The 11,906-nt window shown below is 40.5% G+C and overlaps 1 protein-coding gene and 2 pseudogenes across 1 annotated transcript; 2 read left to right on the top strand and 1 right to left on the bottom strand.

Annotated features, from left to right (window-relative positions):
• Positions 1 to 1,685: 1,685 nt before the first annotated feature.
• On the top strand, positions 1,686 to 2,557 carry LOC121476121 (annotated as a pseudogene).
• A 3,553-nt stretch (positions 2,558 to 6,110) lies between these two features.
• On the top strand, positions 6,111 to 7,725 carry LOC121476120 (annotated as a pseudogene).
• A 1,288-nt stretch (positions 7,726 to 9,013) lies between these two features.
• On the bottom strand, positions 9,014 to 9,964 carry LOC121476590 (olfactory receptor 52H1-like). The gene has a single exon (XM_041730683.1). It carries the CDS (start codon positions 9,962 to 9,964, stop codon positions 9,014 to 9,016), a length of 951 nt encoding a protein of 316 aa, XP_041586617.1.
• Between the last annotated feature and the right edge of the window lie 1,942 nt (positions 9,965 to 11,906).

The following is an 11,906-nucleotide window of genomic DNA, read 5'->3' as shown; positions in this document are numbered from 1 at the left end:
AGGCTCCATGCACCGGGAGCCTGATGTGGGATTCGATCCCGGGTCTCCAGGATCGCGCCCTGGGCCAAAGGCAGGCGCCAAACCGTTGCGCCACCCAGGGATCCCTTAATTTTCTTTTTAATGAAAGTTTAATTTCCTTTTTAATGAAGATTTTAGTCTATTTAAAATGATGGCAGTATAGGGCTCCTGCATGGCTGTCAGTTGCTTAAGCCTCTGACTCTTGATTTTGGCTCAGATCATGATACCAGGGTCCTGAGATTGAGCCCCGTGTTGGCTCCACAGTGGGCATGGAGTCTGCTTGAGATTCTCTCTCTCCCTCTGCCTCTGCCCCTACCCCAGCCCCTCTCAAACAAACAAAAATCTTAAAATGATGTAAGTGTAGGAGACTTTATTTTTATTTTCTTTAAGGGGTATAGTGTCCATTATATGTCATTTTTTCAGTGATGAAACTCATTTAGCACCAGGTGGAGGGTTTCACAGAAATCTCTGGGAGGGGGAATTTGAGGAAAGTCAACTGTATTATGTTTCCCGAAGGATACAATTTTCTTGTTTACTAATTTTATTCAAACTCAGTGCTTGCACACACACAAAATAAAACTTGAAGGAATTAGAAACCAACAAAGAAAGAAATTATCAAATCTATTTTTAAAGAAGTTTAAATATGAAGTGGTTGGTAGCAGTATCCAATTACATCTATGATTTATATTTTTAGCTTCCTCATTACTTATTTCTGATGATGCTTCTTTAAGGTAATAAAGTTGAAAAAAGTAATGAAGTTGGAATGTATTAATAATGAAACTTTGACATAGAGAAGCAATATTTTTGAATAATCTAGGTAAACTTTAGTATAGTGTCTCATCCTCAGTGAGTTGTGCTATAACCATCTCCACCCATTCTCAAGAGCCGTATCCCCACCTGCGAGGATGGCTGTTCATAATTTAATAAAATTTTTCACCATTGAAACTTCAAAACAAAGGGTATCTATAATCAGTGGATAACAATTAATTAAATAGAAAACATCTCTGTTGGGACAATGGTTCTATAAACTATACACTGACATGTGAGATTTCTATTCTATAGGCTTTGAACTCCTTTTCCCTTTTATGCACATGAGGATATCTCTGTACACATTGTAGGTGATTTATAGATGTTTAGTTGATCAATAGATTAATAGTTACTTAGGTAAATATGTGCACTGGATTACAGAATTGTTGTTTAATTAGTTCAACCAAAAAAAAAAGCTTTTTGTTTTTATTTGGTTTTGAATATGTTTTACAAAAATTTGTAATTTTCTTCCCTGTCTTAAAATATTTAGTCAGAGAATACAATTTATTATTATAGATTTTAAATTTTCCTATGACTATCATTTTAAGTTTATGACAGTTGTGTGAAAAAACAGTATCAGCCTCAGGACTTTCCTCAGAAGCATCTTTATGAAATTCTTTTATCCCACACATTTAGGTACATACTTAACACCTTTGAGTAGGAGGGAACTTACTAACTGAAATTTTACATAGCAGATCATGCTAGTCGATTGTGACAGGCAAGCTCTCAAACTTTCTTTATTCTTATAGGTAAGTGATGAAAATTCCAAAGCATAATTCAGGCATGGTTCATCCTAACAATTTCACTGTCATTTATGATATGTTTATCCTCAATGGCATTCTTGGCCTAAAGAGCTGCACATGTGGATCTCCATCCCTTTCTGTCTGATGTACCCAGTGGCTGTATCAGGAAATGTTATCCTAATCAGCATTGTGGCAGTGGAACACAGTCTTCATGAACCCATGTACCTCTTCCTCTCCATGTTGGCTTTTTGGGATCTGATGCTATCCACATTCATAGTACCCAAAGACCTGAGCATCTTCTGGTTTGATGATATGGACATCTCTTTTGGGGTTGTGTAGCCCAACTCTTTTTTTTTTTTTTAATGAATTTTGCCTTTGTAGTGGAGTCAGACATTCTCTTAGCCTCTGCTTTTGATTGCTATGAACCCTTCTGCTCTGCATAGCAGTGGTCATCTGCTACCCACTGAGATATACCACCATTCTCTACCATGGTGTCATTGGTAAAATAGGGGGTGCTGTAGTGCTGAGGAATTTTGCAACTGTTTTCCCCATTATCTTCCTAGTAGGGAAAGATAATAGAGGTGTCTGCCCCTCTTTTTACAAACATCATTGCTCACACATTCTGTGAACACATGAGGCTGGTAAAGTTGGCTTGTGCTGTTATCACCATCAACATCTGGCATAGAATCTCTGTGCCATTACTCACTATTATGCTAGATATGGTGACAATAGTCATCTCCTATGAGCTCATTCTTGAGGCAGTCTTCAGACTGCCATTCCACGATGGAAAAATTAAAGCCCTCAGCATGTGTGGTTCTCATGTCTGTGTCATCCTCATGTTCTACCTTCCAGGGGTTTTCACTGTTATTGCTCAGCGCTTCAGCTGAAAAATCCCCAACCATGGCCACATCCTGTTGGCCAATCTCTATGATGTCCCCATAACAATCCCAATTATCTATGGAGTAAAGACCAAACAGATTCATGACTGAGTGGCCTTGCTGTTTTCCTCAAAAAGAAGGTGTTGCTGAGGATAACTGGCTCTCATGGTTTTTTAGAAGTGAGGAAAAAGGATCCTATTAAAACAGAAGACAGATAAGTTGTCATTTAGGATAGACCTTACTTGCTATGAAATTAGTCTTTTTTCATTCAATAGAGATGACCCAAATTGTAGGGGTCCCATATTTCAAAGATAAATATGTATTATAGGCATAAAGCTATTTTTTTTAAAGATTTTATTTATTTATTCATGAGAGACAGAGAGAGAGAGAGAGGCAGAGACACAGGTAGAAGGAGAAGCAGGCCCTGACCGCTGCGCCACCCAGGGATCCCTAAAGCTACTATTTTAAATGCCTAAAGAGGGCAGTTTGGGTGGCTCAGGGGTTTAGCGCCGCCTTCAGCCCAGGGCGTGATCCTGGAGACCCGGAATCGAGTCCCACACCGGGCTCCCTGCATAGAGCCTGCTTCTTCCTCTGCCTATGTCTCTGCCTCTCTTTCTCTCTTTGTGTGTGTCTCTCATGAATAAATAAAATCTTTTAAAAAAATAAAAATAAATAAATGTCTATAAGATTCTTCAGTGTTTAATAACAATATATTTCTATTTCTACCAAACAAAAACAAGATATATATAACACTTCTCCATCTACTATTTAAATTTTTAGATCTCTATGCATACTCCTCAACAGCTATATTGAATACAAATTAGAGTTCATATCAAAACTGTATAAGTAAGGGAAATGTAAAGGTTCTCCCTTCTATCTCAGTTTATTCGTGGAAGAACTGCTTCACAATCTTGTAACACAAATAGGAAAATTTGATGATAGTAGATAGTACGATCTGCATAAATGAAATATTTATGGCTATAAGTATGTAATTTGGAAGAAAAAAAACAGGACAAGACAATTAGATGTTTGGAAACACAAACGCCCTTGAATGCTGGGTGTCCTGTTACCCTCCTTTTTTAAATTTTTTTTTTCCTGTTACCCTCCTAATTTGCACTTGAGCAAGCCTCTTTTAGACTCCTTTAACATCTATCTCACAGGGTTGTGATATGAAGATCCAAAGAAAATTGGATGCTAGAGCACTTTGGAAATTATAAAATGTTATACAATGCTATACACATGTGTTGTGTCATTGTTGTTAATGTCATTATGTTTCCTGGTATAAGCTTTCACCCTCCTTTTTTTTTTTTTTTTTAATTTATTTATGATAGTCACATAGAGAGAGAGGCAGAGACACAGGCAGAGGGAGAAGCAGGCTCCATGCACCGGGAGCCTGACGTGGGATTCGATCCCGGGTCTCCAGGATCGTGCCCTGGGCCAAAGGCAGGCGCCAAACCGCTGCGCCACCCAGGGATCCCAGCTTTCACCCTCCTTATGGTCAAAGGATAAGAACAAAACAAAGCAAAACCCCATCCTTTGTCCACAGCAAGGTCCTTCTATCTCCTGCCTCCTTTCTTTTCCCATCAGGGTTTATCTAGCTGCAGGGAAGTGTCCTCCTACAGTTTTTTCCTATCAGGCATACTCCTCCCACTTTGGATGGGGGATGATAAAAGATACTCTTCAGGTGCTCAGTCTGCACCTATTCTAGGCAGTGTGGGCTGGTTTTGCATTTCCTTCAGAATCCCCTACAGGACTTCGCAAGGAAATCATACCTTGCTCCTTAACCATGGAGCTTACTTTTCAGCTGTCTGCTCAGACTTCTGGCATATTTGGTTTATAAAGAAAATATTTTTGTGTTTTCCCTGGGTGAGGTGAATAACTTTTGCCAAATCTTGGCAACCTGGCCTAAGAGCAAATCTTGGGAAGTTAATTTATAATGATAGTGAGATATATAAAGATATGAAGAAAACCCGAGAGAGATTCACCTAATTCCAGAAGCACAAGAACGTGGCTGGGTTTAGAGCTGAAGACAAGTGTTTCATCTTTTCCCTGGAGAGTCTTCTACTTCCATAACGTTCAACCCTGTAAGTCTTGGGTGGCTGCATTCTGGTCTCTCCTTCCCACTCTATTCCTTGTAGCCACATAAATCCATATACCTAAAAGAGCCTACCTCAATCACAACAAAATAATGTGTTACATCCCCATCCCCAACTCCCAACAATACTAACAAGCTTAGGAATGTGAAGTATGGCCAAAGGAACATAAACAGCCCAAAAATGTCTGAAAGTCAAGTGTAGCCCTATAAGGGCCGAAGTCATGGCCTCAACCACATTCAGGACTCTGAACCAGGCTTTAAGAGGATTATAGCCAATGATGTGCTAGTGAATGTTTAGCAACTATCTTTTGAAAATTTGGTCTGTACATTTACTGATTCCCAAGGTGTAGATATTCCCACTATTGCTGCTTTCAAGCAGCCAATATGATGTTGACCTGCTTGCAAAATTCCTGAAAATTTAACACTTAGCTCTCATAAGCCAGTATGAGCAGTCTTCATCTACCACACCACCAATTGCAAGCCTGACACACTGAGATTAGAATGAGCTTGAAAATTGCAGCTTTGCTTTAACTCAGAAAGGATATAAAAAGTGAGGTCTCTGTGCTAGAGAAATCCTGCCTCACTGGGAGCTAGGACATTGAGTAAGGAAGAGCAAATACTTTGAAATCAGAGGACTTATTAGCTTTACACTCATCATATATTGTTTATATTATGCTGAGCATATTTAATCTTTTATTAAGGTAAGATTCACATTACATGACATCCACCATCTTAACCATTTACAGGGTGCGATTTAATGGCTTTTAGTACATTTGCAATGTTGTGTAATCATCCCCACTATCTAATTGCGGCACATTTCATCACCCCACAAGGAAACCACATCCTCAATAAGCAGTCACTCTTTATTTCCCCTCCCCCCAGTCATCTAGCCACTACTAATTGACTTTCTGTCTCTATGGATTTGGCTATTCTGGACTTTTGACATAAATGGAATAGTACAATATGTCAGGCTTCTGTGTCTGGCTTCATTCACTTAGCATGTTTTTAAAGTTCATTCATGTGATATTAAATATAAGAACTTCATTCCTTCTTATGGCTGAAAAAGACTCCATTCATTGGTTGATAGCATTTGATATGAGTTGGTTCTATTTTGGGGGCTATTATAAACAACGCTACTATAACATTTATTTACAAACTTTGGCGTAAACAACTGTTTTCAATTCTTTTTGGTATATATCTACAAAGAGGACTGGATCATTTGATAATTCTATGTTTAACCTTTTGAGGAACTGCCAATCCATATTCTACAGAGGCTGCACCATTTTACATTCCCTCTAGCAGTACATCAGGGTTCAGTTTCTTCATATCCTCACCGACACTCATTATTTCCCATTAAAAAAAAAATACAGAAAAAAAAAATACAGTTATCCTAGTGGGTGTGAAATAGAACAATGAAAAGGGATTGAAAAATTATTTCCTTTCACTCCTTTTCTTACCCAAGTGCGAGCTAAGCTTCTGCCTCTAAAGGAAATAGCACGCAGGAAACTCCAGAAGGAAAGAGAACATAGTTTGAAAAAAGCATAAGATGTCTGGGGTGATTATAGCATAATGCGCGTGTGAACGAAAGGGGGAGGAAAGGGAGGGGCGGTTAGGGGACACCAAGCCGCAGTTGGCTAGCACCCCCCGGGCTGTGAAAGGCTTTGAAGATGAGTTGGGGCAAAGTGGGTAACTTGAGTGATTTTTAGGTAGAGGATTGACATGATGAATTAGGATTTAGTAAGACCACTCTAGTCTGTGATTATGACAATGGATGCAGGCGGTCCGCGCTGCACTCGGTCCCTCTGGCCGCCCCGCCCCGCCGCTCCCCTTCCCTCCCCTCCTCGCTGAGCCACTTTCCCCCGAGGGCCCGGACCGTCGCCTCCGTCCCGCAGCGGGAGCCGCTGGCCCCGGGCGGCCGCTTGCGCCTGGGCTTTCCGCCCGCGCTGACCTCGGAGCTCTCCCGAGGGCGACCCCGGCCCCGGGCACTGCCCGCCTCCTCCTCCCTCGCCTCCTGGACCCCGCAGCCCCGCGCCCCAGCACCTCGGTCCGAGGCGGTCTGGCCCCGGCGGGAGGCACCTCTCGGGCAGTGCGGGGGTGCGGGGGTGCGGGGGTGCGGGCCAGCCCGGGGCAGGTGCCCCGTCCTCCAGCAGCCCCGGCAGCCCCGGCCCCAGCGCGGCGCGGACCCTCTGCATCCATCTGCACCTGAGGAAGCGAGCCCGTTCCCTGGCCAGCTGCAGCCCGGCGCCCCGCCAGCCCTCGTTCAAGAGAGGTTTTATTTATTTATTTTATTTTTTTATGATAGATTTATTTTTTATCGGTGTTCAATTTGCCAACATACAGAATAACACCCAGTGCTCATCCCATCAAGTGCCCCCCTCAGTGCCCGTCACCCAGTCACCCCCAACCCCCCGCCCTCCTCCCCTTCCACCACCCCTTGTTCGTTTCCCAGAGTTAGGGGTCTCTCATGGTCTGTCTCCCTTCCTGATATTTCCCACTCATTTCGTCTCCCTTCCCTTATATTCCCATTCACTATTATATTCCCCAAATGAATGAGAACATACAATGTTTGTCCTTCTCCCATTGACTCATTTCACTCAGCATGATACCCTCCAGTTCCATCCACGAAGAGAGGTTTTAAAATCAAAGATGGGAAAATCGGAGAAAATTGCCATTCCCCACGGCCGGCGTGTTCATGGTATACACTTGTGTGAACAACCAAAGATAAACAGACAGAAAAGCAAATACTACTTACCACTAACCGAGATCACCTCTGCAAAAAGAAATGAAAACAACTTTTGGCAGGATTCTGTTTCATCCGCTTTAATTCAGAAGCAGGAGGAAAAAAAAAAAGCCTTTTAAAAACACTGAGAATATTAAAAATATGCATTTGAAGAAATCAGCATTTCTAACCGAAGTGAGCCAAAAGGAAAAGTATGCTGGGGCAAAGTTCAGTGATCCGCCTTCTCCCAGTGTTCTTCCAAAGCCTCCTAGTCACTGGATGGGAAGCACTATTGAAAATTCCAACCACTTGAGGGGATGAGCACTGGGTGTTTTTCTGTATGTTGGTAAATTGAACACCAATAAAAATTAATTTATTAAAAAAAAAAAAAGAAAAGAAAATTCCAACCAAAATAGGGAGTTGATGGCAGTACACTTAAAAACTCTCCTAAAAGTTCAAACTTAGATCTCAGACTGCAGTATGTCTGTCAGCTTTCAAAATCTCTGGACCCTTGAAAAGAGAATTGGTACAGAAATGAAAATTTGCCTGCTAACTTACAAGTGCAAAAGATGAGTCGAAAAAATTACAACCAACAACTTGTTTTATATTTTATATTTTGTAAATACTGTATACCATGTATTATGTGTATATTGTTCATACTTGAGACATACATTATAGTTTTGTTATGAAAGTATGTATTTTGCCCTGCCAAACGGTAGGTGTTTTGTATATATACGATGGAGAAATTTTAAGTGTGCTAAGGCACATGGAAGACCGATTTATTTGCACAAGGTACTGAGATTTTTTTAAAGGAACAGCTATCTAATCTCAAGGTGAAGATCGAAATGTGAACAGCTTACTAATGCTCTACTGAAGTTTAAATCTGTGGCACAATCATTGTAAACATGGGGTTCGTCTATGTTTCTCTAAATTGATTTCTGCCTTCTAATCTGTAATTACTGGAAAACTATTCCCATTTTTACCAAACTTAATTTCTGGTTTTTGGTTTATCCAAATTTAAGATACCTCTAATTTTAATACCAATAAAATTGGTTGTACTCAAATTTTTAAATAATAATATAATTTGCCCCCCCCCCCTTTTAAAAAAATGGATGCAAATTCCAAATGAGGCTGCTGAATAGATCCAGGACACAGAAAGAAAGAGTGGTGATCATATTTTAGTGTGAAACATATGATGAATTTAAAGGAAATTCAGAAGATGTAATTGATAATACGACTTTTAGTTCATGTTGATTGTGAAGTTTCAGTAGGAGAGCCAGGAGGCATTACTAAATACAAAGTTGTCTATGTGGGACTGAAAGAATTGTGAATAGAGCTTTCGATGTGGAAATTTTCAGCATGCAGGTGGTTATTGAATTTATGAGCTTACTGGATACTAAACAAGCCTATAAATAAGGTACTATTTTTTTTCTTTTCTTTACTTCTTAAAATTTATTTGAGGAAGACATTGAAACAAGATAAAAGAAACAAAGAGTAAACGGCTTTTGCATTTAAGTTTTTGATTGTAGAAAATTAGGATTCTTCCATCTGATGTCTGTCATTTTCTAGGGACTTGAAAAATCCTTACCTCTCTTCCTCTAGTTCTACCAATGATTTTCTCTTACATAATTAAGGCCTTGAAATTCATAGGAATTGAGTCCATTGTTGGAGGTCTTCCTGCTACTGATTTACATAAAAAATTCTATTAAATCAGACTTCCCACAATTTTTCTCTCCATGTGCTCAGCCCAGGGTCACTGCATCCCTTTAGGAAAGAATAGAAGGATGATCTTGTCCCTGATCTGCTTGGTTTTTACACCGTAAATGATAGGATTGAGTGCAGGGGGTATTGCCACATAGAGGTTGGCAAACATGATGTGAAACGTGAGAGAGATATTGTGGCCAAAGCGATGAGTAAGGACAGAGAACATGGCTGGTGTGTAGAATATGAGAATGACACTGACATGAGAACCACAGGTGCTGAGGGCTTTCTGCCGGGCATCTCTGGATGGAAGGTGGAAAACAGCATGAAGGATGAGAGAATAGGAAATACCAATGAGGATCAGGTCTGAGATAACAGTCATTACAGGCACAGCAAAGCCATACCAGATGTTGATGGAGATGTCCGCGCAGGCGAGCCGGGCCACGCCTATATGTTCACAGTATGTGTGAGGAATGATTCGCGTCCTGCAGAAGGGCAAACGCTTCACCAGGAAAACAACAGGCAGAATGACACTAAAGCTCCGACCCACAATGCCCACCATGATCTTGACTATTGTCCTAGGTGTCAAAACACTTCTGTATCTCAAAGGAGAGCAAATGGCCATGTAACGATCAAATGCCATGCCCAACAAAATGGCTGAATCCAGAAAAAAGCTGAAGTGAAGAAAGAACAACTGGGTAAGGCAGCCAGGAAAAGTGATTTTCTGAGATTTCAACCAGAATATGCCAAGTGTTTTGGGCATACACGTGGTGCATAATATGAGGTCTGCAGAGGCCAACATGGAGAGAAAGAAGAACATGGGTTCATGGAGGTTGTGGTCCATAGTGATGAGGTAAAGAAGGATGCCATTACCTACAAGGGCCACCAGGTAGATAACGAAGAAAGGAATTCCAATCCAGATGTGGAATTGCTCCAGTCCTGGGATCCCCACCAACATGAAGACGCTTGGATTGACACTTGTTAAATTCAATGTGGACATCATGGTAATTGTAATTCCTTGAGGATAAAATATACTACTTTATTCCTGGAACTGGCTGGCAGTGAATTCCCTTTAAGTCTTTTCCAGAACTAAGATCCATTTATTCCCATCACATAACAAACACTAGGGCAAACACAACCTACCTTTTGTCACAATTTCCACAGCATTTGATACCTTGATACCAAAGGCTGCCAAGAGGTATCAATTAAACCAATAACTCCCTGTCTATAGATATTACCATAACAGTATTGGTACCATATTGGGACCGTGTACCATCAGATCCATGATCTAGGATCATTACTGGCCCTGTGTTGTCAACTAAATTTCCAAGATTATCTTGCCTTCACCAAGTAATTCACTCTGAGATTTCTCAAAGATGTAAGTATTGAATATCTTACCTGGCATGAGTCTCAGTAATATCTTCACTGAGGTATCCATTCAAAGAAATAATAGGGACCAGGTCAAATTAGCAAATCTGCATTCTTCTTTGCCAGCGCATCATTAGGACTCTGGCAAGCCAATCTACTGCTGCCTGTTTGCTCCACTTCCTTGATATCTGGAAGAAAATTTCCACCCAAATATTCTTCTGTCAACCCATCAACAACTCATAATTTCTTCCATCTGCCAACTTCCTGACCAGCTACCTCACTTTGCCATCACAAAACTCTCCCATCACTGGAGCATGGTGATCTGAGGGGTGACTAAGGCTCTTCATCCTCCTTCAGTCCCCATATCTCATTTTTCAGTTCTTCTGATCCTTTTTGAAACTCCTGCTTGATCTGACTACTCCATTTTTCCACTTCCTCACCTACTCAAGTCATTAATCACTAATTAGAGCCATACAATAAGAATCCCAGTTATTCCAATATCTTTGTTTTTATCTCATGTTGCCAGATTGCTCTCTTAAAAATATGAAATTACCTTGCTTACAACCTTGTTTAAAAGTTTGTAGTTCCCCCTCCATTACACCTACAGAAAATATTTTATCCCCTGCCTGGCAGTCAATAGTTTTCTTTTTTTTTTAAATAAATTTATTTTTTTATTGGTGTTCAATTTGCCAACATACAGAATAACACCCATTGCTCATCCCCTCAGTGCCCGTCACCCATTCACCACCACCCCCCGCCCTCCTCCCCTTCCACCACCCCTAGTTTGTTTCCCAGAGTTAGGAGTCTTTATGTTCTGTCTCCCTTTCTGATATTTCCTACCCATTTCTTCTCCCTTCCCCTCTATTCCCTTTCACTCTTATTTATATTCCCCAAATGAATGAGAACATATAATGTTTGTCCTTCTCCAACTGACTTATTTCACTCAGCACAATACCCTCCAGTTTCATCCACATTGAAGAAATGGTGGGTATTTGTCATTTCTAATGGCTGAGTAATATTTCATTGTATACATAAACCATATAATTTAGTTCTACCTATGTGAATGTGTCTCACATTCCTCTCTACGAGGTGTCCATATAGACCTTCATAGATTTCTCCCCCTTTCCTACATCTCATTGCTTGGATTGTTGCCTTTTCCATCAGTGGAATCTTGTCTTCTCTCAACATGTGTAAATTCTATTTATTGTTCTTGATCCTACCAACACTGATGTCTCCAGGACATGTTCTTCAGTAATCCTGAAACATGCAGTCCATTCCCCTGCTTATAAAATCACAGCTCTAAATCATTTTACCAAACAAACAATCAGATGACTATATCGAGTTTTACATTATTTTCCTGCTTATTCTTTTGGATTCTCTTTTATAGATATGTGAGCATCCTCTGTTAATGATTGGGAACTCTCCTGGAGGACAAATTTTCTGTCCTTCTATGCCTCGTCCAGAGTAAAAGGAAGCAGGATTTCACATAGAATAACCATTCATACAGTCTCAGGAGTAAAACTGAAATTTTAAGTTGTCATTCTTCACTTAATTTTTTTCATTGTGTCCTATTTGGG

The sequence above is a fragment of the Vulpes lagopus genome, chromosome 15 (assembly GCF_018345385.1).
Source record: "Vulpes lagopus strain Blue_001 chromosome 15, ASM1834538v1, whole genome shotgun sequence".
NCBI lineage: Eukaryota > Metazoa > Chordata > Mammalia > Carnivora > Canidae > Vulpes > Vulpes lagopus.
This window is presented reverse-complemented; position numbering and strand designations above follow the sequence as displayed.